The following is a 25,441-nucleotide window of genomic DNA, read 5'->3' on the forward strand; positions in this document are numbered from 1 at the left end:
ATTCATGTGGTCATGGGTTCCTAGGCTAGCTTTTCTGTGGTTAACATTTCTACCCAATCAGCTGCTTAATAGAAATAATTTCTTGCGGGCAAATGAGATTGAATTTTTTTCCCTCTTATGTCCATTTAAACAAATAAATTTGGCTTGGCTAGGCTGCAGCCTTTAACGCCTGCATGTTAATATGCACCTGCACACACACACACACACACAGAGAGAGAGAGAAAGAGAGAGTAGTGAACAGGTATTTTTGATGTAGCGTCTGGGGACCAGTTGAAGGTTAGTATAAAGCAAACCCTTCAGCTGTTGATGTGGATGGAGGGAAAAGCACTGATCATTTACGCCTCACCCTGATCAGCCCTTGGTGTAATTGGTGAGCCAAGTACCAAACATTTTAAGGAGTTCAAATCTAGCTGTCACCGACATGTAGTGTTCAGGTATACAGTAAAATTCAGCGCAGTTAGGTGTGATATGATGAACGGAAACAGGGCATTAAGGCAGGCTCTGACACCAGTACCTCCACAAATACATTGGAGGAAGCAAGCAAAGACGAAAATGTAGCATGTGTGGCAGGTATCATGCTGAAAAAGGCTCGCGTGGAAAAGGCAATTTTCCTGATGACGGAAAGGCTTTCCCTTACCACATGCCCACCCAACGTAAAAAAGGAATGGTCCTTGCGAGCGTGGAGGATGAAGGAAGAGCTGGACCAGGCCCAAACCACCCTGATGTTGCTACACAGACCCCTGGTACTTCAAGTGTTGTGGTGCTTGAAATTGTGAATGATATGCTCAGAAAAGAAAATAACGAACTGAAACAAGAATTTGAGAAACATTTTCATTCCGTCAAATCTCCTCCCACCATGACAAAATTAATTACTACACTGGCTTGCCAGATGCTGCCCCTGTCCTCTTTTGGGAAGCGCTTCTTTCCCAATTTGAGCTCCAGTATCACTTTGATTGGAATGTCCAAATCGTGCCCCTTAGCTACTCTTGACTTTGATGAAGCTCCAACTGAATTGTGGCTTTCTAGACCTTACAACAAGGTTTAATTGCTGCCGTGCCACAGCCACTAACATCTTCACCACCATCAGCAGTGCAGTGTATGACATTTTATATGTCGGTATGATGGAAAACAACATCCCCTCCAGTCAAGAACCAAACATCCCTGCTAGATTGCTTCCAGCAATTTCCCGACTCAGATTGTGCTTGACTGGGCTGAAGAAGCCGTCTCCAACACAAAAAGACTGGACACCCAGAGTCATCTAGGTACAGTCATTACAAAAGATGCACCACACTTAAAGTTCTGATCGGTGTGACTCCCAATGGAGTTATAACCTTTGCCAGTGAAGGTAATAGCAGCTGACTGTGGAGTATTCCAACAGGTAGAACCAGGTGACATGGTGATGGTAAGGGATTCACTATTTGTGACATTTTGCCTGAGGGAGTTTCACTGAACATTCCGATGTTCCTTGTCAATGGACAGTGCAGGAAGTTAACCACAACAGACTGATGACAGACATGTGGAGCGTTCCATACAACCAAAAAAAAAAAATCGAAAGTGACTAAGGAAGTCCTTGTCTTTTCTTTGGTTAGCATTGTACAACGTCTGAAAATGTTTGACATTTTGACCTACATCCCACACCAGTATAAGAAGCATGCCATCAAGATTTTCCTTCTCCCCTTGACTTAAACAATTGATTTTGACCTTTCTCCAGTTCATCCAGCCATTCTCTGAGTCTGGCGATTTTTTACTTTTAGCTCCAGCCTACCATAGATCATGAAATCGGATTAGACCATTAACATCATTAACATCTAACACCTACTAGCATCACACTTAAAAGTGACTAAAATGTCTGGTAATTTTCTATTTAAAAATTGTCTCCTCTCAAGTTAGAAAGTGTCATAAAACCAACGGATAATGAAACGTGGCAATTTTCTAGGCAGATTTGACATGAAATTATACTCTCACGCTTATGCTCTGTTGGTTTATTTTGAAAATTAGTTGATTTATTTAATTTAGTAGATCCTGTCTACATGTACTTTCCACTCTGGGTGCATAGTGAGGACATTGAGTTTGAACAGATGATCACCTTATTGGGTTTTACTTCTTCCACCAATTGTGGGTCAGTTTGTGAGCCAGTTTGATTGCTATCATCTACATGTACGCTGTAAAAATGGCCAGATGGTCTGTTGTCCTTTTTTTAATTAACACTGTACTTTGGAATGTGACCTCAACTCGTTTTCCCAGTCTGGTCTTTTGATGCGTCTGTGTAAATCTGAACTGTGTCATTATACATTATGTCAATATATTGCTGAACATTTATATATCCCTGATTTAACTATGTTCTTAGCCACTAAATCTACCCTGGGAGAGCAAAACATCCAAGGTGGGATTGTTGGTGTACTAACTGTTTTTGCAACATGCAATGTTATCAATTTCCATATCCTTTGCCTGCCTGTTCCCATCCCATGCCACCAAAAACTGTGTGGGCGCCCATACTCCCAGCATTCTAATAGCACCTGCTCTGTGGGGTGTATTTCTTCATGACCCTGCAGATTTTTGTCCAGTAAGACATGGATAGCTTATGGAACAGTTGCTGCCTCTGCTCTGCATAATGGTGGATTTTGACCCCTTTTGTGTGATCCGGGTTCATTTGGAAATGAAAGTATTTAGCCTACCCCATGCACATATAGGCCCAATGTAGCTTTTACACGTCGACTTATCATAACATATTTTTACCATTATTACATGTATTTGTATTATTTTATTAACATACTTTTTATTATATTTTAATTGTAGTAATGTGTTACACCACAGTTTTCAGTCGTTAAGTATGACGGATCAAGCCCAACTGCTTTTTCCTCAATAGACGTTTTATAGCCTACAGTACAACTTGAAAACCTTGTCACCATCACTTCCATTTTGGTGAGGGTAAAACAAAATGACTAAACTTGCAGGGTCATTACTGTACTGTAGCTGTGCAGCCAGACAATATAGTATTTATTATTAAAGTGAGTAGTTAGGCTAGGCTACTCTAAATAACGGGAACAAGTTAATTGTAGGCTACTGGCTAGGAGAAAAACGAAAATCCTTTGACCAGGAAAAGAGACTTGTCTGCCCATTATTGCATCATGACTTAATAACTGAATAGTGGACTACAACAACAAGAAGAAAGGCCCCTGTGGTGGGCATACCACCCAACAAATTTCCTCATGGGGTCATTATCTATATTCTATTCTATTCTAGGCCTATTCTAACAAACATGTGACGTTCGGGGAACGTTCCCATAGGTTCGCTGAATTTCACACAAAACAAACCTTTAGAGGACGTTCTATAAAATCGTCTACATTATAGAAAAGTTTTACTGGCTCCTCTGCTCAAGTTTTGAACATAGTTCAAAGGACAGCGGACATTCCCCAAATCAAAATGTCACCACATAGGAACGCCCCGGCATCATTAAGAAAACATTCCTGAATTACCATGAGGGAACGTTGGTGACCTGCCTTCAGCGGACGTTGGTGGGAACGTTCCCCGAACCAAACTGTTTGCTAGGCTTTGCCTATAGCCCTTAGGCCTACCTGACCCCAAATAATAATTTCAATATTGCAATTAGACAGGCTTTGAATATTGCAGTTAGGGTGGATGACAGGATTGTTTTTCTGTGATAGGAAACAGCTTTAGGCTACTTTCATTCAAATTTCATGAAAGGCAGAACAGAGCCAAGGAGAGACAGAACACGGCCAAATTTGTTAATTGGAATTTCACATCATCAACCAACTATGTGCCAAATGCGACTGCACTCTAAACAGGCAGGCTATTCCCTGGCATCTTCAACTTGTGCATAGTTGAACATGCCTAATCTTTTACGTTTTCGCATAATAGACAGTGTTGCCTTCAGTTTCACGTGAATGCCCGACTAGCAGAATGGTGTAGCCTAGGGTAATTAAAATGAAACAGATGGAAAAGCTGCATTAAAAGCGGTAGGCTCTCCACTTTCTTTTTCGCCTTAAAATAAAAACGATAGCCTATTTTGCGGACTTCTCAGGATATAGCTTACTTTGGAAACGAAAGTAAACAACCACTGAAATACCCTGATGCAAGCCTATTTCGTGCATATGCCGTCTGGTTGTTTGCTTTCATTTTCGTGACCAAAATTCCTCTTGTGCGCATGTGGATTGTCTCAAGTGTTTAAAATGAGTGAACCACAAACACAGATATCTGATATAGGCCACTCTCGAACGTAGATGTAAACAGGCAGTCCTAAAATGTGGATTAAAGTGGGACATCGGAACTGTGAATCAAGGGCTGCCGGTGTAAATGCAGCAGCCTCATATTCCCAGGTTGCTTGAACGGACCATCAACTCCCGCAAGTAGGCTAGGCCAGAGCGGTAGAAAAACAGGCTAGGCTAGCCTAGGTGACGTCACACCTCATCTACGGATACGTTAGACCGGCACACCCGGGAACTTGACTCGTGACAAACGTTCCCGCCCCTTTCGGGGGGAAAACAAACAACCCCTCTCATTAACTCCAACGCAAATTATGGTCAATAAACGTAATTCGTACAGAAATCGCAGGAGTAAATAATAACAAAAAATGCCGGTCGTTGACCGTGAAAGATACCTACAAAAGCTTAATTCAATTCATATAAAAACATGTCCCTTCAGTCTCCCGAGTAGGCTACGAAGTGGTGCAACAACCCCACTCAGTGACCAGAAGTGTCATACGGTCTTCTCTTCTTATGGCTTGTAGCCATAATTTTCTTCTGTCAGGATTTTTTTTTGAGGACATGGTAAACAAAAGAAACTCAGGGAGGGGTTCTTAGCTGTGTGGTTGGTACATGTCTACCGGTTCACTCTGGCTTGTTCTGAGGGAATGTTTTCCCCTCAAAAGGGGCATGGCGCAAACAACCTGCTCTGTGTGACGCGGGTCCGGTTGTAAGTATAGGTTTTGTTTTCTGTGAAAGGAAACGTCCTCCGATACTTTCATTGACCAATGTGGCATAAGCCAATGAAGGCAGAGTAGCGCGCATCCAAGTGTGGAGATAGTAGGTGAGTAGGGGGAATTTCACATAAACAATAACTTTTACCTAGATTTCTAGGCTAACTTTTACCTATATTTCCACTAGGGATAAGTAACAGGTCTAGGCTATGTGAATCTGATGTTTCTGCTGTGCTATAGCCTACTGCAGGCCAAACTATGGTATTGAAAAGTAGGCGTACTGTAGGCATAAGTGACATGTCTGTCTGTCTGCCACTCGTTGTCTAGCTGTGTGGCATTCTGAAACATCCTTATTTGAATCTTGTTCACTGGTTATTAAACTGGTCTTTCATGATGACCGTTTACATATTTCTAATTATTCAGTTGATATTTTCCCACAGTTACACATTACCATCTGAGATTTAAGCAATGGCCTCTGCAAAAATGAATACTAAAGGTAGGCCTACTGAACGTCATGTAACATTAAAAAAAAGAATGTATATTCTTCAGCCATCTGTTTTATTTGTTTGCTTGCTTGTTTATTGGGAGGTGTATAAAAGATGTTCAGTCTTTTTCAGTTTCAAGTCAGATTGAAACACAAACACCATCCCAACCATAATGACACTGTGTTGTATATCCATATGACATCCATTGTTGTTAATTGCCCTTAGGTGTGAAAAGAAACATTGAAAATGAGGCATGTACTTCATATGGCCATACTGTAGAAGGGAATAAGCGTCTCTGTATCAGTGCAGCCGACAGAAGAACAGGTGAGACCAGTACAAGTATTTATAAACGTATTAACAGGGATGGTTTTCTGGGCATTCTGGGCATGTACAGAGGCTTCATTCTTTGTATGTCAGTATACTGTACAATGAGTTTGAAGTCATTATACTGTAAGGTAAGGTAATAGGTAATAGAACTGCATTGGGTTCCTTTAAGCCCACATTCTGTGGCTCTTAATAAGTAAGTATAAGTATACTGTGTATATACTCTTTTGATCCTGTGAGGGAAATTTAGACAACTAAAATTTAATTTTGTTATTTTAATCAGTTTCAGCATAGCACTAACTTAGCATTTTGACTATATGTCTGACACTTTTGTAGGTATAAGTAAGTATTGTATATATACTCTTTTGATCCCGTGAGGGAAATTTTGGTCTCTGCATTTATCCCAATCCGTGAATTAGTGAAACATACTCGGCAGACAGTGAACACACAGTGAGGTGAAGCACACAGTAATCCCAATGCAGTGAGCTGCCTGCTACAGCGGCGCTCGGAGAGCAGTGAGGGGTTAGTTGCCTTGCTCAAGGGCACTTCAGCCGTTCCTACTGGTCGGGGTTTGAACTGTCTGAAGCCCTAACCAGTAGGCCACGGCTGCCCCCAATAATATAATTTAATAATAGGTTCTGTGGTTAGGTTTTGCCTTTGTTTAGACGGGCTGTATGATCCCTTACAAAAAAGAACTGCAGTTACACAATACAACTGCAGTTTTTTTTTTAAGTACAGTAAAAGACTCTAATATGTCTGGAATTACAAACAAAAGTCTAAATAAGGCTTTTTTACTTCAAAATATTGTCAGAAGTGGTATATATTCCCAGAGTATCCTAGTGCTATGCAATCCTATTGTAACCCTATGACCATTCATTTGAATAGACATAAATAGGTTCGTATTTGCATGCTGTTGCCAGTGCAGAGATTTGAGGATTAGAGTAATATGGTCTCTTCTCTTGGTTTTGGTTAAGCCTGGCAGCAGCGTTCTGAATTAGCTACCTGTCTGATGGATTTCTTGGGCCAGTTAGCGGTAGCCACATGCAGGACATGAATGCATGGATGAGTTTTTCTAAATTCTGCCGAGAGATCTCTAATTGTAGCTATATTTCTGAGGTGCCAAAATGCTGATTTGGTCTTAATCTGGTTATTAAAGTTAAGATCCCCATCTAGGATTACCCCCAAGATTTTTGAGATGGGTACTAGTGCCCTGTAGGCACTAAGTTTCAATCTTACATCTTTACCAAGCAAGACTATCTCAGTCTTCTTCAGAATAATGCATTTGATTATCAAACAGGTCATGTCTTTGCTCAATGAACAGGAAACTTACTAAGAGTGCTTACTGCTTTGCCTTGAACAGACCTGTTGTGCAGCTTGGCTTTCTTCATTCTTGGTGTTGCTAACCTACACTTTCATTTAATATTATTGTGTATTATCACAGAGCAGAGGTCCTTACACAAGGCAAAACTACTTATGTCACAAGTCATACGCAAACTACACTCATTTCCTCATTCTAACGTCAACGAAGAATTCATTCAATACATTGAGTAAGTATCATACCCTAGTGTCTATACCAGTTGTATAAGTCATAACAGCAAGCATTTGATCAGTTTTGTGTCTGGTTAGGTCAATGATTGTAAAGCTTGATGCAACCTCTAAGAAGAAAACCACAGTGGGTGTGTTTGGTAAATCGGGAGTGGGAAAGAGTTCCTTGATAAATACCATCTTGGGAGAGGAAGACCTGTTGCCATCAGGAACCATCACTGCATGCACTTCAGTCATTATTCAAGTTGAGTTCAGCACAACTGACTTCAACTACACAGCAGAGATTGACTTCATTCCCAAAGAGGTATTTACAGTATATCTGTCCCCTCACTGCTCCCCGAGCGCCGCTGTAGCAGACAGCTCACTGCGTCGGGATTAGTGTGTTCTTCACCTCACTGTGTGTTCACTGTGTGCTAAGTGTGTTTCACTAATTCATGAATTGGGCTAAATGCAGAGACCAAAATTTCAATCATCAAAAGAGTATATATACAATACTTACTTATACCTAGAAAAGTGTCAGACATATAATCAAAGTGCTAAGTTAGTGTTATGCTGAAACTGATTTAATAACCAAATTAAATTTTAGTTGTTCAGAAACTCCAGCAATCAAACTCAAGCAATGCATATTTGAAATTACTGAAGTAACTTTATAAATGAATGAATGAATGAATTAATGTGATTTTTATGAATAGGGATTGTGGTACTCATTGGGTTTTGGTAGGGATTGAACCAGAATTTTTCCCAATTGGTTTGTCCCGAACAGAAACAGTATTTTAACGTTTCCGTTTCTCGGTTCAACCCTAACTTTGACGTTCCTGAACCGGTTAGAACAAAAAAATTAAGTTCCCAAACCGGTTAATAAAGTAGACTGATCATTAGGATTTTAAAATTATATTGTTAGTCTACATCATTTTCCTTAAGTCTTTATCCTGTCATCAAACATCAAAAAGCACTATAGGATACATTATTTACATGATGTACATTACATTATGACCCAGCAGATTTTTATAACAATGCATTGGAAATTTGTAGCCTATCTAAATGGATATAATTTGTATTTAAAACCAAAGATTTGTGAGATACTTGGTACAATATTTACTCTTATGTTTGAGCTTGAGAGACAGGCTACAGCTTTGGCATACAATCTTGATTAGGCTACTTGCGGGCGGCCTTCTCTATTACATTTCTCCTGATGAGTGAATGACCGGAACTGAACCTCAATAAGTACGAAAAAAATAACAGCATTAACCGGTTACCATACCATTATTTTAGATAAACGATTCTGTTCCGTAACATAAAAAATGTAAAGTTTCTGGTTTCGTTTCTGAAATGTGCAAAACATCAAAAGTGTCTGGTTTTGTTTTCGTTCCGTGAACCGGTTCAAAGCCTTGATTTTTGGCATATCATTTAACTAGATGCCACTTTTGCACTACTATGACATTTTATTGTACTGTACACAACCTCTATTTGTAATTAATCAGGAGTGGGAAGAGGAGGTTAAAAAACACTTAGATGCCTTGTCACAAGGCAAAGAGAACGATGAAGATGAAGACGAAGATGAAGATGAAGATACATTGAGCACAGGTCAGGAGAAAGTTGAAGCGGTTTATGGGGATATTAGACGAAATGCAACCCTGGAAGAACTGATGGATGAACAGAATTTTGAAGCCATCCCAGAATTCCTTGTGTCATCCAAGAAAAGAGTGTCATGCACCACTGTAAGTTCTACTCTGTTGTCTCTGTTAGTATAGTTCTGTTAGTGAAGTTCTATTAGTATAGTTCTGTTATCTCTATTAGTATAGTTCTGTTGAATAACCCTACAGCCGATGCAGGAAACCGCAAGACAAACCTTTATCTTGGCTTATGATTACAAGTTACTGAACTGTACATAAGCAGGTCACCAGGCTTGATTAGCTTGGGGAAAACTGGTGTTTAAGGTAGCAACTAGCAACAATGGCTAACAATATTTAGGTGACTGTTCACATTTCCTACCAGTAGTGTGGTCTTGCTAGTCAAATAGAGTGTAGAGGTTTTATTTGCCATTTGTACACACATACAGACAGTATGTCTATGGGCCTGTACATCCAGGTAACTGTAGTTTCAGCAAAGGTGCACAGGAAGTAACTCTGGCATTAATACACAAGGCAGTCACATGATCTCATGGCATGAAGTCACATGACTGATGAGATATATAAGGCGTGTTCGTCTTCATGCAGATTTGTGCAGATCTGACTTGATGTGATGCATGCTGGGTTGAACACAATGGAGAGCTCGATTGTGTTTAACCCAGCATGCATCACATCAAGTCAGATCTGCACAGATCTGCATGAAGATGAACACGCCTATAGTCCATTTGTGCTTGCAAGAGAAGATGGTGTCCCAGCAGCTTCAGATGATGCCCCTCCCCCTGTTTGAGAGGTGGAGCAGGATGGTGCAGAGTTACTTCCTGTGCACACTAAACAACTGATGAAGGTGTTTGGATGAACACTGAAACGTCTTGTATTTTATATGTTTTAATTCAGTGTTTTTAAATTAAACCTTTGTTGAAAATACAGACAGCATGTTTATATTTTTTGAGTTAACAGTAACGTAAATCTCAAATAGAATAAAATCTCTAAACTCTGAGGGCCAGATGTAGGTACATTTGCGAACGGAGCCATGGCCAACCCGCAGAAATAGCACGCTGTGATACTTCAGTTAATGTCGTATTTATCAAACCTGCAGTTCATCGGCTAATCAGAGCCTTTCTCCGCCCCTTACCACAATTTACGAACATTAACAACTGAATGACATACATCAATCACAAGCGCATTGAATGAAGTAACCTGATGACAACATTAAAAGGAATCAAACCTTTTAACGATTATGAAATAATACAATACATGATGTCAACAAGCAGGAAGATAATAAAGAGTAATTCTACTCAGACGTGAAAGTAAAAATAAGACATTCAAAACGAAAGTTAAGGTTGCTTTTGATAAAGTGCTAAGACCCAAAACTGGTGTTCTAAAAAGCGATTCTTTTGTCTTTGAACTATTCTCTTATTGACGCATTTAACCGCAATTTGGATTAACACCTGCTTTTACAATGCGGAAATATTTTGGCGTAAAATAGATGTGCGCTTTCATGGGCAGTTTTCGTACATACAGGGGAACACCTAATTAGGCGCATTTTACGCTTCTCCTCCCATCTTTTTACACGAAACTCACACTTTCCCCTGATTGCATATGCATGAGACGGAAAAGCGCAATTTCACATTCTCAGCTCGCGCGAAATGCAGTCTGCGCTTTCACCTCAGAGCGGCCTATTTGTACATACCTCACCATTTTTGTACATGTTTTGAAACAAATACGCCTGAAGTGGGCGCAAAAGCCTTCTGGCCCTGAATATGAGCAACCAACTATCTACTTACACATCTAAAAAGTATAGTTTTTTTTTCAGCTTTGTTTAATTTGAATAATACTTGTCATCAGGCCGCTGAACTTTCAGAAGAGATTAACCACTTCACAAGGTCTGATGATACTAGCCCTGGGCAGTACTTCTGGCCACTCGTAAAAACTGTCACCATCAAGATACCCTCTGGCAAAAGCTTTGACAACATTGCCTTAATTGACCTTCCTGGCATTGGAGATTTCAATAAAAGCAGAGACGAAATGTGGAAGAAGGTAACATTCAACTTCAGACAATAGTTGACACTTACCACACTTTTAATCCAAGGGCCTTAATTTGCAAAGTGCAACATCTAACAAAACCTTCCCAACATTGTGCATACATGTTATCTATCCTTGACTCCATCTTCAGTGCTTAAGCAGATGTTCCACGGTGTGGATTGTCAATGACATGAACCGGGCTGCAACTGACAAGGAGCCATGGAAGATTCTCACCAGCTGCATCAAAGACATGGGGCATGGCGGAGAGTGCAACAGCATCACTTTCATCTGCACAAAGACAGATGACATCAACCCCACTAAATATGTGAAGTGAGCCATCAGTCCATCTATCCATTTGTCCATCCAACTATCCATCAGACTATCCATGAGTCTATCCGTAGAGAACATATCCATAGCCATGAGTTTCTTATCCTGGCATTACTACCACAGAGTATTACAATTTTCTGAATATTTACCTGAAAATACAGTGACGGACTCACCTGTGACCTGTACTGTATGCCTTTCATTATTAGGAACTATAAGTTGAAGGATGAAGATCTGGATGTCACAGCATCAAAGGTTGCAGTATCTTATCAATAAGTGATATATTCAGGTAAAACGTTATATTTATCAGGGCATTTAATTAACATAATCTGCGCTATTTGTAGGACTCAGTGGAGTATGGTAAACAGCTGGAACGGGCCTGTATACTACACCGGAATGAAAAAGCCAAGGAAAAAGTCAGGACAATGTTTTCCAAACAAATTGACATACAGGTATTCACAAAAATGCATGAACAAATCCTATTACGCATACAGTTTTTGCTTTAATCTTGATGATTACGGTTACAGCTCATGGAAATCAAAAATCCAGAATCTCAAAATGCAATAAAGAATTTATGATACAGAAATGTCGACCTGAGAAAAGCTCTAATTAGCTTATTTAAATTTGTATTATTTCAGTCTGTGCAGGCCAATGGACATTTCCATAATATTCAAATTTGTTGAGAGGCACCTGTACTTATTGGTTTAATGTCCATTTGAAATACTGATTTCTCAATACATTTGAGTTCATTGTACAAAAATGTTTGGTAAAATATAGACCTAAAGACCTTTTTTTTTTATCAGAATCATTTCACGTGTGATGAGGACTTCTTCAAGGTCTTCACAGTTAGCTCCCAGGTTTTCCAACAGAGGGAAGAAGAATGCATTTTGAATCAAGAGGACACAGGTGAGTTTTTGTTTCATTAAAATAATATTGTGCCGAGCTAGCCATGAAGGATGCCAAGTGGAACAGAGCTGTCAGGTTTCAAAGGAGGTGTCCACTTTATCACAAATCCAGTCTGATGTCGTTGGGTCAGTTGCTGCCCTGTGGTGTCAGAGCAATCAGTAAAAGGTGTGTTCTGATTGGCTCTTTAGGTTGCCTATACCTGTAGCCAAGAGACACTGTATAGACACAAAACTGTGTGTCTGCAACACATTCATTGTGGTGGTGTACAGAGGCAGAATTACTAAACTGGTGTCACTGTCTAAATACTGTAGGATATTTATATTGTGATACGGATCTGACTGCAATTTAACAGTGAGTGATAATAGTGAGGAGTCTTAGTTCTCTCATAATTAAGTGCTAATTTTAAAATTATTATTATTATTATTATTATTATTATTATTATTATTATTATTATTACATTTTATTTCAAGTATTATATTATTGTATTTAATCATAAGACATTATGATTGTCAGAAATCCCAAAGCTCTGGGGACTGCTGGAGAAACTTGACAATAGTTGTCAGAAAACATCAGTAAAGGATTACATTCAAGGAGCACATGGTATTCTGTCGCTGATTCAAGGTGCCAACAGCAATGCCTCTGAGACTGTGAGTTTTTACCAATGCCTTGGAAACAAATCAGAATGAAACATTTATTTAATATATAAGGGCATTTGTTTCTTGTTTATTATTTAATGTAATTTGTTTATTTATTTTTAGTTGGAGGTAAAACATGATGTTCTTAGGGCTCTGAAACAAAATCTGGGAGAAGAACTGGACTACCTGAAGGCATTCTTCATTAGACAGTACGATCATCTGGAGTTATGCCTTTCTGAAGGGGTTACAGAATCAGAGAACCTTTCCCTGGAAACTGCTGATAGAGACGTCATAAAAACAGTAAGAACACACACACACCACACACACACACACACACACACACACACACAAACAGCACATATGGCTTGGAAAATCACCACTGTTGTACTTATAATGACAAGTATCTTAGGTCCAAAATTGGGGTTGTTATAATTTAGGGTCCAAACAGCGAAGCTGCAGAACAAAATAGAGAAAAGTGGATTTTTACCACACTTAAAGCAAGAAAAGTGAGACAGGTGGACTTACAACATGTATAACAACATCAAACTAGAAAAGCATTTCCTGAAGGAAATACAGTGCATGAAAATGCAAAAATATGATGTAAAATATCATACAGAGTAAAAACAAACTATATTGGTTGCTAGGTAGATGAGGTTTAATATAGTTGGAATGACTGAACAGTTAAATAGGTGGATAGTTTATATAGTTAAATGATTTACTTGGTAGATAAGGTTTAATATAGTTGGAATGATTGAACGGTTAAATAAGTGGATAGTTTAAATGGTTAAATTATTTTAGGTAGATAGTTGACTTATAACCGACACTTGGAATGGCTCTAATGTTTGCATAGCAGTTATGCTAACTATATTAACAAAGATAATAATGTTAACCAAGTTACTATGCTAATCCAGCATTTAACAATGTTAAAACGCTTAAGTATGCTAACCACGTGACTTAGCTTAACTTAGCTAATTATTTTTAGCAGTTACGCTAACTAGCATGCTAACATGCTAACTATGTTAACTATCTTAACCATGTTACTTAGCTGACTTAGCTAATCATTTTAAGCAGTTTTGCTAAAAAATGCTTGGTAGCAAGATGCTAACATGTTAGCGTGCTAAAGACGCTAACATGTTAGCATGCTAACTATCTTAACCATGTGACTTAGCTAACTTAGCTAATCATTTTAAGTTTTCTTAAAAATGCTAACTAACAAGCTAACTATCTAACCATGTTACTTATTAACTTAGCTAATCATTTTAGCAGTTTTGTTGTAAAATGCTAATCCAAGATGTTAACATGCTAGCATGCTAACTATGCTAACCATGTTTTAGCTTGACATTCTGTAGAAAATATTACAGATTCCGCCCCCAGGTATTGATTCGAATGGCATTATACATGTGGATGGGTCTGAGAATGTTTTCTGCAGGGTAACATACAATACTACTACCATAGATCAAGCTGTGTCATGCAATAGCATGACTTATGCTTATAGTTCTATTCCAACGCTGATTTCTACCCAACGATAGTAAAAAAAAAAAGACAAATTTAAAACTAGAAACCTAACAAATATTCTTTTCCATACCTCAGCATATTCCTCAAAAGCCAGAGGCATTTTCAGCTAACATGGGTTTACTAAATATAGGTGCACTTACTACCAAAACCTTTGCAATCAATGATTTTATTAGTGAAAAAAATTGGATTTTCTGTTTCTTGTTGAAACCTGGTTGACTTCAGACAGCGAAGCTGTTCTTGTTGAGACTTGTCCCCCAAATTATAATTTCTTCCACTCCAATTAGACAAGGCAAACGAGGTGGTGGAATTCCCCATTCTCTCAAACAAATATAGTTGCACACGAAGTCAATCCTTTAAACTCGGCCTTTGAGTATATTGCCCTCACTCTGAAGGCTGACCCAGTTGTACTTCTATTAACCTTATACCGCCTCCTAAACTATGGACTGGCTTTCTCGACCAGTTTTCTGAACTTATGTCGCCATCATCACTAGCTATGATCGGATAATTGTAAATGGCTTAATTTCAATATTCATGTCAATAAGACAACTGATGCTAAAGCCAGTAAGTTCCTTAATGTGTTGGACAGTTTAGAGCTAAAGCAGCATGTTACAGGACCCACCCACAACCTTGGCAACACCCTCGATCTAGTCATTTCCAGAGGGATAGAAGTCACAGACTTATCAGTAAATGATATAAATATGTCTGATCATCATTGTGTATCTTTTAATATTGTACTACATACTCCAAAAAATTCATCCCTAAATTGCAATCAAATGTGACTTTGGACATTAGAGCAGAACAGCAGTTCATAGCTCTTATAGACTCCATAAATTTAGATATTTTACATCATCCCATTGATCAAATGGTAGAGGCTCTTAATCGTGAATTAGGCTCTGCTTGACAGAGTGGCACCCTTAAAGACTAAAAAGGCCCTGTAGCAAACTGACACCTTGGATGAACGAAAAATATCCATGATCTAAAAAGATCATGTAGGAAAGCTGAGAGAACATGGAGAAAACTAAGTTACAGGTTCACCGTGCCATTCTAAAAGAAAAAATTGCAAATTATAATAGAGCTATTCGAATGAGAGGAGGAACCACTTCTCTAAGGTAATTGCTGAAAAACAGTAGAAACTCTAGGGTGTTGTTCTCTACCATTGATAGGCTATTGCATCAAACACCTTTTGACACACTCAGTCAGGCATCCTCTCTAAGATGCTAAGAATTTGCAGACTTCTTCAAAAAAACAAAGTCATTTCTATAAGGGAGGCTATTGGTAACACAAGTAATATGTTTGATAGTACACCCAAAAAACAGCCCCCCAAAATTAAGGTCCTTTAGCACTATTACTCAATCTGAGCTTGGTAAAATTATAACTCAAACCGCTCTTCAACATGTGTTTTAGATCCAATCCCTACTACATTCCTCAAAAAAAGTATATGAAGGCTTAGCTCTTTTTTTCTCAAGGTAATAAATACCTCATTAGAAACAGGTATATTTCCAACTGCTTTAAAACCGCTTTGTTGTGAAACCTTTACTTAAAAAAGTCAAAACTTGACCATACCAATCTGAGCAACTACAGGCCTATATCAAATCTATCGTTTTTGAGCAAAGTACTTGAAAAAGTTGTTTGCAATCAGTTAAATACCTTCCTCAACTAAAAACAGTATCCTTGAAAATTCCAATCAGGTTTTAGATCAAATCACAGCACAGAAACGGCTCTAGTAAAGATAGTCAATGATCTCAGACTAGCTACCGACTCAAACAAAGTCTCAATCCTTATTCTTCTGGATTTGAGTGCTGCATTTGACACCATTGATCATAGCATCCTAATTCACCGCCTTTGCAAAGTGGGTGGGTCTCTCTGATAATGCTCTAAACTGGTTTCAAACCTACATTACTGGCAGAGATTTTTATATCAGTCTAGGAGATCATGTATCTGAAAACATGACTTGCCTTTTTGGTGTGGCCCAGGGAGCTGCCTTGGTCCCCTGCTATTTTCTCTATATATGCTCCCATTGGGAAACGTCATAAATCAGCATAATGTAAACTTCCACAGCTACGCAGATGATACCCAATTGTATCTTTCTGTGGAGCCAACTAACCCCAGATGGCCTTTTGCTCCCTCACTGCATGCCTAACCTCCATTAATCAGTGGATGAGCAAAAACTTTTGAAACTAAATGATGACAAAACAGAGGTACTTTTGGTTGGACCAAAACTAAAGCTAGATATTATTCTTAGTAACCTGGGGAACTTGGCACACCAGGTCAAACCAAAAGTAACAAGCCTCGTGTCATCTTAGATGCAGAGTTAAGTTTTTAAGCCCCATATCAGTAAAGTTACTCAGACAGCCTATTTCCACTTGAGAAACATTGCCAAAGTGCGGCCCTTTTAACTCAACAAGATGCAGAAAAGCTAATTCACGCCTTTATCACTAGCAGGTTAGACTACTGCAATGCACTTTTCACTGGTCTTCCCAAAAACATCTAAAGAAATTGGCACTCATACAGAACTCTATGGCTAGACTTTTAACTAAGACTAAGAAGAGAGAACACATCACCCCTGTGTTGGCTGAACTGCACTGGCTCCCCTATTTCCTATAGAATTGATTTTAAGGTTATGTTAATTACTTACAAAGCTCTGAATGGCATAGCACCTTCATATATCTCTGAGCTTTTAATATCTTATCAACCACAAAGGAAACTTAGATCATCCAATTCTAATCTTTTAATCGTACCCAAAGTGCTCCACAAACAAAGTGGAGAAGCTGCGCTTATCCATTATGCCCCAAACTATGGAACACCCTGCCTCTGTACATCAAGCAGGCGAGTTCAGTAAATATTTTAAAAAAGATCTGAAAACATACCTGTACAGGAAAGCTTTTAGTTAACTCATCTTATCCTGTAGACTACATTTTCAGATTATTCTACATCTGCTACTATTGAGGGGAGCCAGCCAGAAGCGGATGGGCTCCCCCTATTAAGTCAGGTTCTGCTCAAGGTTTCTTCCTGGAATATGGGAGTTTTTCCTTGCCACAGTTGCCATATGGCGTGCTTGTGGGGGGTAAGAGGGTTAAGGCTGCCAGTCTTATGACGCCATTTTCTATATTTTTGATATGTTGCTGAGTATAACATAAACAGCAAAAGAAAAGTGATTGATAATGACTGACTGACTATTATTGTGTTACATGTTTCAAATGTAAAGCACTTTGAGCTGCATTCTGTGTATGAAAGGTGCTATACAAATAAAGCTTTATTATTATTATTATTATTATTATTAGCTAACTTAGCTAATCATTTTTAGCAGTTTTCTTAAAATGCTAACTAGCATGTTAACATGCTAGCATGTTAACTATCTTAACCATGTTACTTAGCTAACTTAGCTAATCATTTTTAGCAGTTTTCTTTAAAAATGCTAACTAGCATCTTTAACATGCTAGCATGTTAACTATCTTAACCATGTTACTTAGCTAACTTAGCTAACTAGCTACAGTGGGTAGGAGTCATAGTTGATGACAAGCAGACAAACAGTTACAATGGCTGAACAGTTGAAAAGTTCAGTAGTTTAAAGGGTTAAATTGTTTAACAGTGAAATATTGTAGTGAGGACTTTTATTTTGAAACAGTTTTGGCAGAGGAAGCAGTTGAATAGGGTGTGTAGTCTTAATAGGGCCAGTTTGTATGCTTAAAGCCTGAGACTGGCAGTTGATGCAGGTGGCCCGAACACCTGCCATAGGATTCTAATTGCTTACTTGGCTCTATTGTGATGTCATCAGCCCATGTTAAGTCTATGGGGAAATTTTGACTAGTTTTTAATTAATAGTTTAAAAAGTATAAAAGTTACAAAGTTGAAAAATACAAAGCCCACATGTCCTAAGTAAGACCCACGTAACATAGTTTGAATGAAGTTTCTAACGTTAAACGGTTTAAGCTGCATTAACTCGCGTTAGAAGAAGAAGAATAAGAAGAACTAGAAAAGCATTTCCTGAAGGAAATACAGTGCATGAAAATGCAAAAAAATATGATGTCAAATATCATACAGAGTAAAAACAAACTATATTGGTTGCTAGGTAGATGAGGTTTAATATAGTTGGCATGACTGAACAATTAAATAGGTGGATAGTTTATATAGGTAAATGATTTACTTGGTAGATAAGGTTTAATGTAGTTGGAATGATTGAGCGGTTAAATAAGTGGATAGTTTAAATGGTTAAATTATTTAGGTAGATAGTTGACGATAACTGACACTTGGAATGGCTCTAATGTTAAGCTAGCAGTTATGCTAACTATGTTAACAAAGATAATAATGTTAACCAAGTTACTATGCTAACTAGCATGCTAACAACGTTAAAATGTTAAGTATGCTAACCATGTGACTTAGCATGTTAGTTAGCATAACTGAAAAAAAATAATTAGCTAACACGCTAACTATCTTAACCATGTTACTTAGCTAACTTAGTTAATCATTTTTAGCAGTTATGCTAACTAACATCTTAACTATCTTAACCACGTTACTTAGCTAGCTTAGCTAATCATTTTTATCAGTTTTTTAAAAATCTAACTAACATCTTAACATGTTAACTATCTTAACCATGCTAACTAGCTACAGTGGGTAGGAGTCATAGTTGATGACAAGTAACAGTTACAATAGCTGAACAGTTCAAAAGTTCAGTAGTTTAAAGGGTTAAATTGTTTAACAGTGAAATATTGTAGTGAGGACTTATTTTGAAACAGTTTTGGCAGAGGAAGCAGTTGAACAGGATGTGTAGTCTTAATAGGGCCAGTTTGTATGCTTAAAGCCTGAGACTGGCAGTTGGTCCAGGTGGCCCGAACACCTGCCATAGGATTCTAATTGCTTGGCTCTATTGTGATGTCATCAGCCCATGTTAAGTCTATGGGGAAATTTTGACTAGTTTTTTAATTAATAGTTTAAAAAGTATAAAAGTTACAAAGTTGAAAAATACAAAGCCCACATGTCCTAAGTAAGACCTCAATTAACATAGTTTGAATGAAGTTTCTCGTTAAGCGGTTTAAGCTGCATTAACTGCGTTAGAAGAAGAAGAAGAAAAAGCCTTGGAATAACAGTACAGTGCATTTTCATGCACTGTAAAAAGCCTTGGAATAACAGTACAGTGCATTTTCATGCACTGTAATTACAGTAGATCAAAGTAGGTCAATGTGTTAAATAGAAATGTAATGTCAGTAATGCATTATTTAAAGTGTCACACAATGTAGTATTTGCCTTTTCATAAACGTACAATGTACTGGGTGCCCATTTAGTGCTATATGGGGTACACAATTTGTTTAAAACCAACAAAAAGCTCCATGTGCCTACCCACACCAACGGCGTAGCATTGTGCAATACTAGGTATTCCAGGTACGCATAGCCGATGTCTGAGACTCCATTCACCTTAGTGTAAGTTAATGGGGTAGTGAGTTTAAAGCTGTAATTTTACAGTACAGTAACAACATATTGTTGCTTTAATACATTACACCCATCACTGCTTATGTGTTATAAACAGTGTTCTCAGGCTGAGAGGCTTGTTGGAGTCCTAATGACACATCCTGATTCTGACGCATCCTGACCCTTCACATTGAGTAGAGTGACTGGTACTGGTCTGGTCTTGATCAGTGATTCCAAAGAAAAATGTACAATCCTTATTATATTAACCTATTTCCAGAAAATAAAGGATGCAAGGGGATATCATCGGACACTCAAGGCTTTGTGTGAGAACAACGGCTTCAGGAGGACTAAAAATGGATTAAGGATAGATCTGAATGCATCTCTTGCTACCCACATGTACAAACGTGTTGATGGACAATTTCAAAATATGTTCCCACAGTAAGTAGCCTAATCTGTATACAGACTGTTGTGTTGTAGATAGATAGATAGATAGATACTTTATTGATCCCCAGGGGAAATTCAAGAAATTCTCCTTGTAGAATCTGTTTATGTTGCAACTTTGCACTTCTTAATTTCTCAAATAAAATATACATTCCAGGAATGGCCCAGTGACAGGAAAACCAGACAAATCAATTAGAGGGATGCTGCACAGATTCAACATCATCAACAGTGACATCACTGAGCTTTACAGGGAATCTCCTGCGTCACTCAACCTGACATTCATTAAGACTCAGGTATCCTCGTGTGCTCTGCCCTTTTTTGTTTGATCAGTAGATGAGTAACTTTATACATATGCAGTTGAAGTTTACATAAACACCTTGGATGAATACATGCAAACTCATGTGTCACAATTTGAATACAAAGGCTTTTATTGTTAAAAGTAGTTCCTAACTGGAAAATTTAGGACGAACTCCAAAAACTAGAGGGGACAAACTCAAACTCACACACACATACACACACAAACACATAAACACATACTCATGCACAACACAAAAAAAACGGATAACACTTTACTTGAAAGTATCGACATAAGAGTGACATGTCTCTGTCATGACACTGTCATGACACATGAACCCTAACCCTAATCCTAATCCTAACTTGTTACGACAAAAACCGAATGACACTTATTGACAGAAGCGTTATGTCATAAATGTTTATGACTTGTTAATGACACGTTCATGACAATGTCATGTCACTCTTATGTCGATACTGTCAAGTAAAGTGTAACCAAAAAACTAGTGCGCTAATTATGTGGACGTCAGTCCTAACTTCAGGGCCCATATTCACAAAGCAATCTTTTAATTTATCTAAAAGTACTTCTTAATCGCATAACATGTTTTTAACTATACTAAGAGGTCTCTATTCACAAAGCTGCTGAGACCAACTTTTAGTGAGGAAAAATGATAACTCCTAAGATAAGATGACAGCTCCGTTGCTGTGGTTGACATAATTTCTCATGCACAAGCTTGCTTGCAGTGACCACAGTGATTGGCTGATGATGAGTGACAAGTCCTTTACTGGTCAGAAGGCATATACTACGGGAGTAGCGTACCGCGATGGACAAGAGATAAATAAATAGACAGAGAAAGATGCCATGTATACACTACGGATTGATGCAGTAGGCTATCTTTGGAACATTTCAAAATGAATCTGTTCAAAGACATCTTTGCATAGACAAGAGCCAATATAATTTGATTTAAAATTAAACGTTTAATTGAGTTTAAATCTTGACAATGAATGGTTTTGGTTGTTGTTGGTGCAGTTATTGCATCCCTTACAATGCACAATTATTCGCTCACAATTAAGATGTCCTGTAAGTGATTCTGAATCGGCATGTACATTTCAAGACATGGAAGGCTACAAACAGCTTACAATTGTTTGTGAATAGGTCTTAGTTAGGAGTCCTCTCGACTACTTCTAACCTGTCCCAGACTTAGATGCTACTGTACTTTTAGCGCACCTAACAAAATGCTTTGTGAATTACTCTTAGTCAAAAAAACTAGGACTCCTGAAGTTACGACTGACACAACTCCTAAATTAGGTTAGGAGATAGTTTTAGCCTTAAGACTGTTTGTGAATATGGCCCAGATATAGCTTTAGTCACTTTCCTTAATTACACCTACTGTATTCACAAATTGTTAGCGAACTACATTGCTTGTTTCTATTTTGTCTGCTTAACTAAGCTTATTTTGAGTTGTGGCAGGCAACATTGGAAGTCTCATCAAACAATTGTGTTGCCTTTATTGTGTTGTTGAAAATTAAAGTTCAACCTTAAAGCTCGGAATAGCAGGAAAAAAAACTTCGAAATTTAAACAATAATGGCACAAAAACGTAATTGCAGTTTTGCTCCTTCAGCAAAACAGACTGATCTCAAAAATTGAGGACGACATTTTTCAAAGGAAAAAGAGAATCTACACTTCTCTCTATGAGTCCATTCTCTGCACAATGCAACAAGTTTACCCAGGTAAGTTAATTATAAAGATTCAATGGACCATATGCACAGAAGCATATTAAGTTTTAACCCAGTCATTTATTTCCAGTGGAGCATCAGCTGTGTTGTAACTTCTGTTATATTCTGCTCCTTACATTTTCACTCCGACACTGAATATCTTGTTTGCCCGATAATAACAGTTTTAACACACGCATGAATCCTTTTACATTGTAATGTGCTGATTCACTAGTATAGGTGCAACATCCAACCGGGTCCATGTAGACACTAATTACATTAACAATAACGTTGGCTAATACACACCTGGCTCCACTGGAAATAAATGAGCTGGCTTAAGAGTGTCCAGTGCATACTGTATGGTCCATTAACAAGGCCAATGAACTGGTATGCTCTCTTGCTAGGGATGGCAAACAGCAGTAAATGAAGGGGAAAAACAGTGATATTTTAAATGTGAAAACCCATTAATTCTACATTCATTCCTCATGGGAACTTTAAATACCTGTACCCTTTTATTTGGGGCATTGTGACACAGTGGGTGCAGTGTCCATACAACATTCAGGTCCATTTCTGTTGGGACACAGGATTTTCTCAGAATTAATATATTTGGCTTTTTAGTCTTACTTTCTTGACTCTCACTATGTTTCCATCAGTAATCGTTTCTTCGTAATCGTTCTTTAGCGTATCCGTAAATATGGCTGCTGCTACCCATATGTGACGTATTCACCTGTTCTCTTTTATTGTTTCACAGATTGCTGTGTATTTTTTAAGGATGTGCAAAAATGTTTATTGACATTCATATCGTGATTCAAGCTCTACCGATTCAAGATCGATTCATATTTTTTTTCTGTTTTGTAATGGCATTTAAGTTTGTTAGTTTCTACCACAAAGCCTACTAAATAGTTTAACATTTTGCTATTTCACGTTTGTCCAGCCCAGCCCATTACTCTCAAGAGCCATTGTTTGACCAAAAATTAAAATCAGACAATTTGTCTCCATCTACTCCGTCCCCTACTCTTGCAACATTTGTGTATCCAAATTAGTGTTTGCATGTGTGCGTTTGCTTTTGTGTACATGTGTGCTTCTGTGTGTGTGTTTTCACTTGTGAGTGTGTGTGTGTGTGGGGGGTAATGGTGTGTGTGTGTGTGTTTGTGTGTGTGTGTGTTTTTGTGTGTGTGTGTGTGTGTGTGCGTGTGTCTGTTTGCTTCTGTGTGTGTGTGTGTGTGTGTGGGGGGGTCTGTGTGTGTGTGTGTGTGTGTGTGTGTGTGTGTGTATGTTTATTTGTGTGTGCATGTTTTTAATAGCCAAATTTCCAGTGTCCTACCTATATAAGGTCTTTTGCCTTTATAGGGCATTGTAGGCTAGGACCTACAGTGTTATTTTGGGAGGAGAGGGAGACGTGTAATTTGATTCCATTTTGAACTGAAATATCAACAACCTTCATGCTGCATCTTCTTCAATCAGCATCAATATCAGAAGGCTATCACATGACTCCCTATTTTGCACATTGGCCCACTGTGCAAAATAGGGAGTCATGTGGCAGGCTATATTATCGTCAAATAGGCCTATACTAAACTATGTAGTCAAAATTATAACTTTATGATAGCCATCTTATAAGTGGACAGAATGAAAACAATAAATCTTACTCAAAGCTGACATTGAGTAGTATTAAACTGTATTTAATTTGTTGTGTTTCTTTTCTTTTAAATTGTATGTCTACTTCAATCATATAGGAAAAGTAACTACACCGAATTGTTTCTGCAAACTATGACATTTTTTGAATCGTGCACCCCTAGTATTTTCATGGGCAAGCTTTGTTTTGAGCCCAAGATTGTTGTTTAGGTCCTACCTCTGCTAGCATTGTGATACATTCCTTACTGCTACATCTTTTATCTTTAAATCAAGTTGTGTACCTGTTTGGCTCCTCTGCAACTTGTTAAGTCACTGACTATTGCAACTATTTCCTGTCAGAGGCAGCAAAAGTATTTGGAAGGAATTCTTTCACTGCAAAGCAGAAGTTGTTGATAGACCACATTGAGAAATCAAAGCCAGACATGTTTACCAGAGCCAAAACAACCATGTTGGAACTCTTTGAAAACCTGACAGTGAGTAATTTAACCCATGTATGCTAAATGTAGCTAACAAGTTACATGTACCTAAATGTATGTCTTACATGAAATAAATCTAAAAAAAATGTCTTCTTCTCTTTTAAGGAATACATCGAAAACACTTTGAGAGAAGAGTTAGATAGCATTATAACACTTGCCCTTACCAATAAAGATGGGGTGCCTCTTCCAGGTAGGCCTAATACATACTGTATGACTCCGGGATAACCACAGGTTTAGCTTTTTCTTTGCACAATCCTTTTTTTTTTTTTAACCTTACAATTTCTAAGGTTAGTCATTTCAGCTCATACAACTAATGTCATTATTGTAAAAAATGATGGATGCATACACACTTGTCCCAGAATGTTTTTCTGAATGTGCAGGAATTACACATGATTATGCGTGAATAATAATGTCAGTTGGTGTATATACTAATGTTTTATGCTAAATTAAAGAGTTCATTTTCTGATGTTTTGCAGATATCAATCAGGAGGTGAAAGAGATGGAGTCGCTTGCCTCCAGTTTTGTCGACCTTCAGCCATGAGGAAATGCAGACAAACAAGAACCAGCAAGTGTAGCAGCAATGTCTAGTGTTTCTTCTCATAAGTTTTTATTTTATATCCTTACATATGTCTCAACCTGTCACCTTGTGAATTAGTGTAGGTTATCTTTTTTTTACCTTTTTTAAGTAAAGTACTGGTATGTGTCTTTTGTTGTGATAGGAAAAGCTTTAGTTTATCCATAAATTGAAACATTTGTCTGAAACACCCTTGTATCCAAAAATCAGTGTAAATAAGCCACAGGTAAGCTGTCCGTGTGAAGTACAATGGAGGGAGCAGGAAGAGAGAGAAGAGTGAGAAGTAGAGGAGGCCTAGAAAGAGGACGTGGAGGTGAAGAAGTAGGAGGAAGAGGAGAAGGAAGAGGACGCCGAGGTGAAGAAGTGAGAGGGAGAGGACGACAAGGACAGGAGGTGAAGTTAGAGGAAGCTTGTCATTTAGCAGAATTGGTTCAGGGGTTGGTGCACGAGTTACTGACATCACAGTTAATGAGTTAGAAATGTTAAGCTGTAGCTGATGAAGTGAAGTTCAACCTCTCACCTTTTTTATTCATTTATTAATTAGTTGTTTTTTTAGTCGTTTGACAGCCCTAATAAAAACGTAAAATATT

The 25,441-nt window shown here is 38.1% G+C and overlaps 1 protein-coding gene across 2 annotated transcripts; it reads left to right on the forward strand.

The window, feature by feature from the left end:
- Nucleotides 1-4,848: 4,848 nt before the first annotated feature.
- LOC125287285 (nuclear GTPase SLIP-GC-like) lies at nucleotides 4,849-25,441 on the forward strand. Of its 2 annotated transcripts, XM_048232873.1 has the most exons (19): nucleotides 4,849-5,046; nucleotides 5,377-5,432; nucleotides 5,647-5,745; nucleotides 7,187-7,292; nucleotides 7,372-7,594; nucleotides 8,772-9,008; nucleotides 10,764-10,955; nucleotides 11,092-11,270; nucleotides 11,474-11,519; nucleotides 11,609-11,716; nucleotides 12,068-12,170; nucleotides 12,684-12,817; nucleotides 12,929-13,105; nucleotides 20,001-20,161; nucleotides 20,322-20,457; nucleotides 22,079-22,187; nucleotides 24,141-24,274; nucleotides 24,383-24,467; nucleotides 24,754-25,441. In XM_048232873.1, the coding sequence occupies exons 2-19, from the start codon at nucleotides 5,405-5,407 to the stop codon at nucleotides 24,816-24,818; spliced, it is 2,322 nt and encodes a 773-aa protein (XP_048088830.1). In that variant the 5' UTR covers nucleotides 4,849-5,046; nucleotides 5,377-5,404; the 3' UTR covers nucleotides 24,819-25,441. The 2 variants fall into 2 exon arrangements, with proteins under 2 accessions (XP_048088830.1, XP_048088831.1); XM_048232874.1 differs by lacking the exon at nucleotides 8,772-9,008 and having other exon boundaries at nucleotides 4,850-5,046.

This window comes from Alosa alosa, chromosome 22 (assembly GCF_017589495.1).
Source record: "Alosa alosa isolate M-15738 ecotype Scorff River chromosome 22, AALO_Geno_1.1, whole genome shotgun sequence".
Taxonomy (NCBI): Eukaryota; Metazoa; Chordata; class Actinopteri; order Clupeiformes; family Clupeidae; genus Alosa; species Alosa alosa.

Coding starts and splice junctions, on each gene's coding strand:
- LOC125287285 (XM_048232873.1), top strand. CDS start 5,405: ATGGCCTCTGCAAAAATGAATACTAAAG. Junction 7,595..8,771: donor TTGACTTCATTCCCAAAGAG/GTATTTACAGTA, acceptor GTAATTAATCAG/GAGTGGGAAGAGGAGGTTAA. Junction 9,009..10,763: donor AAAGAGTGTCATGCACCACT/GTAAGTTCTACT, acceptor ACTTGTCATCAG/GCCGCTGAACTTTCAGAAGA.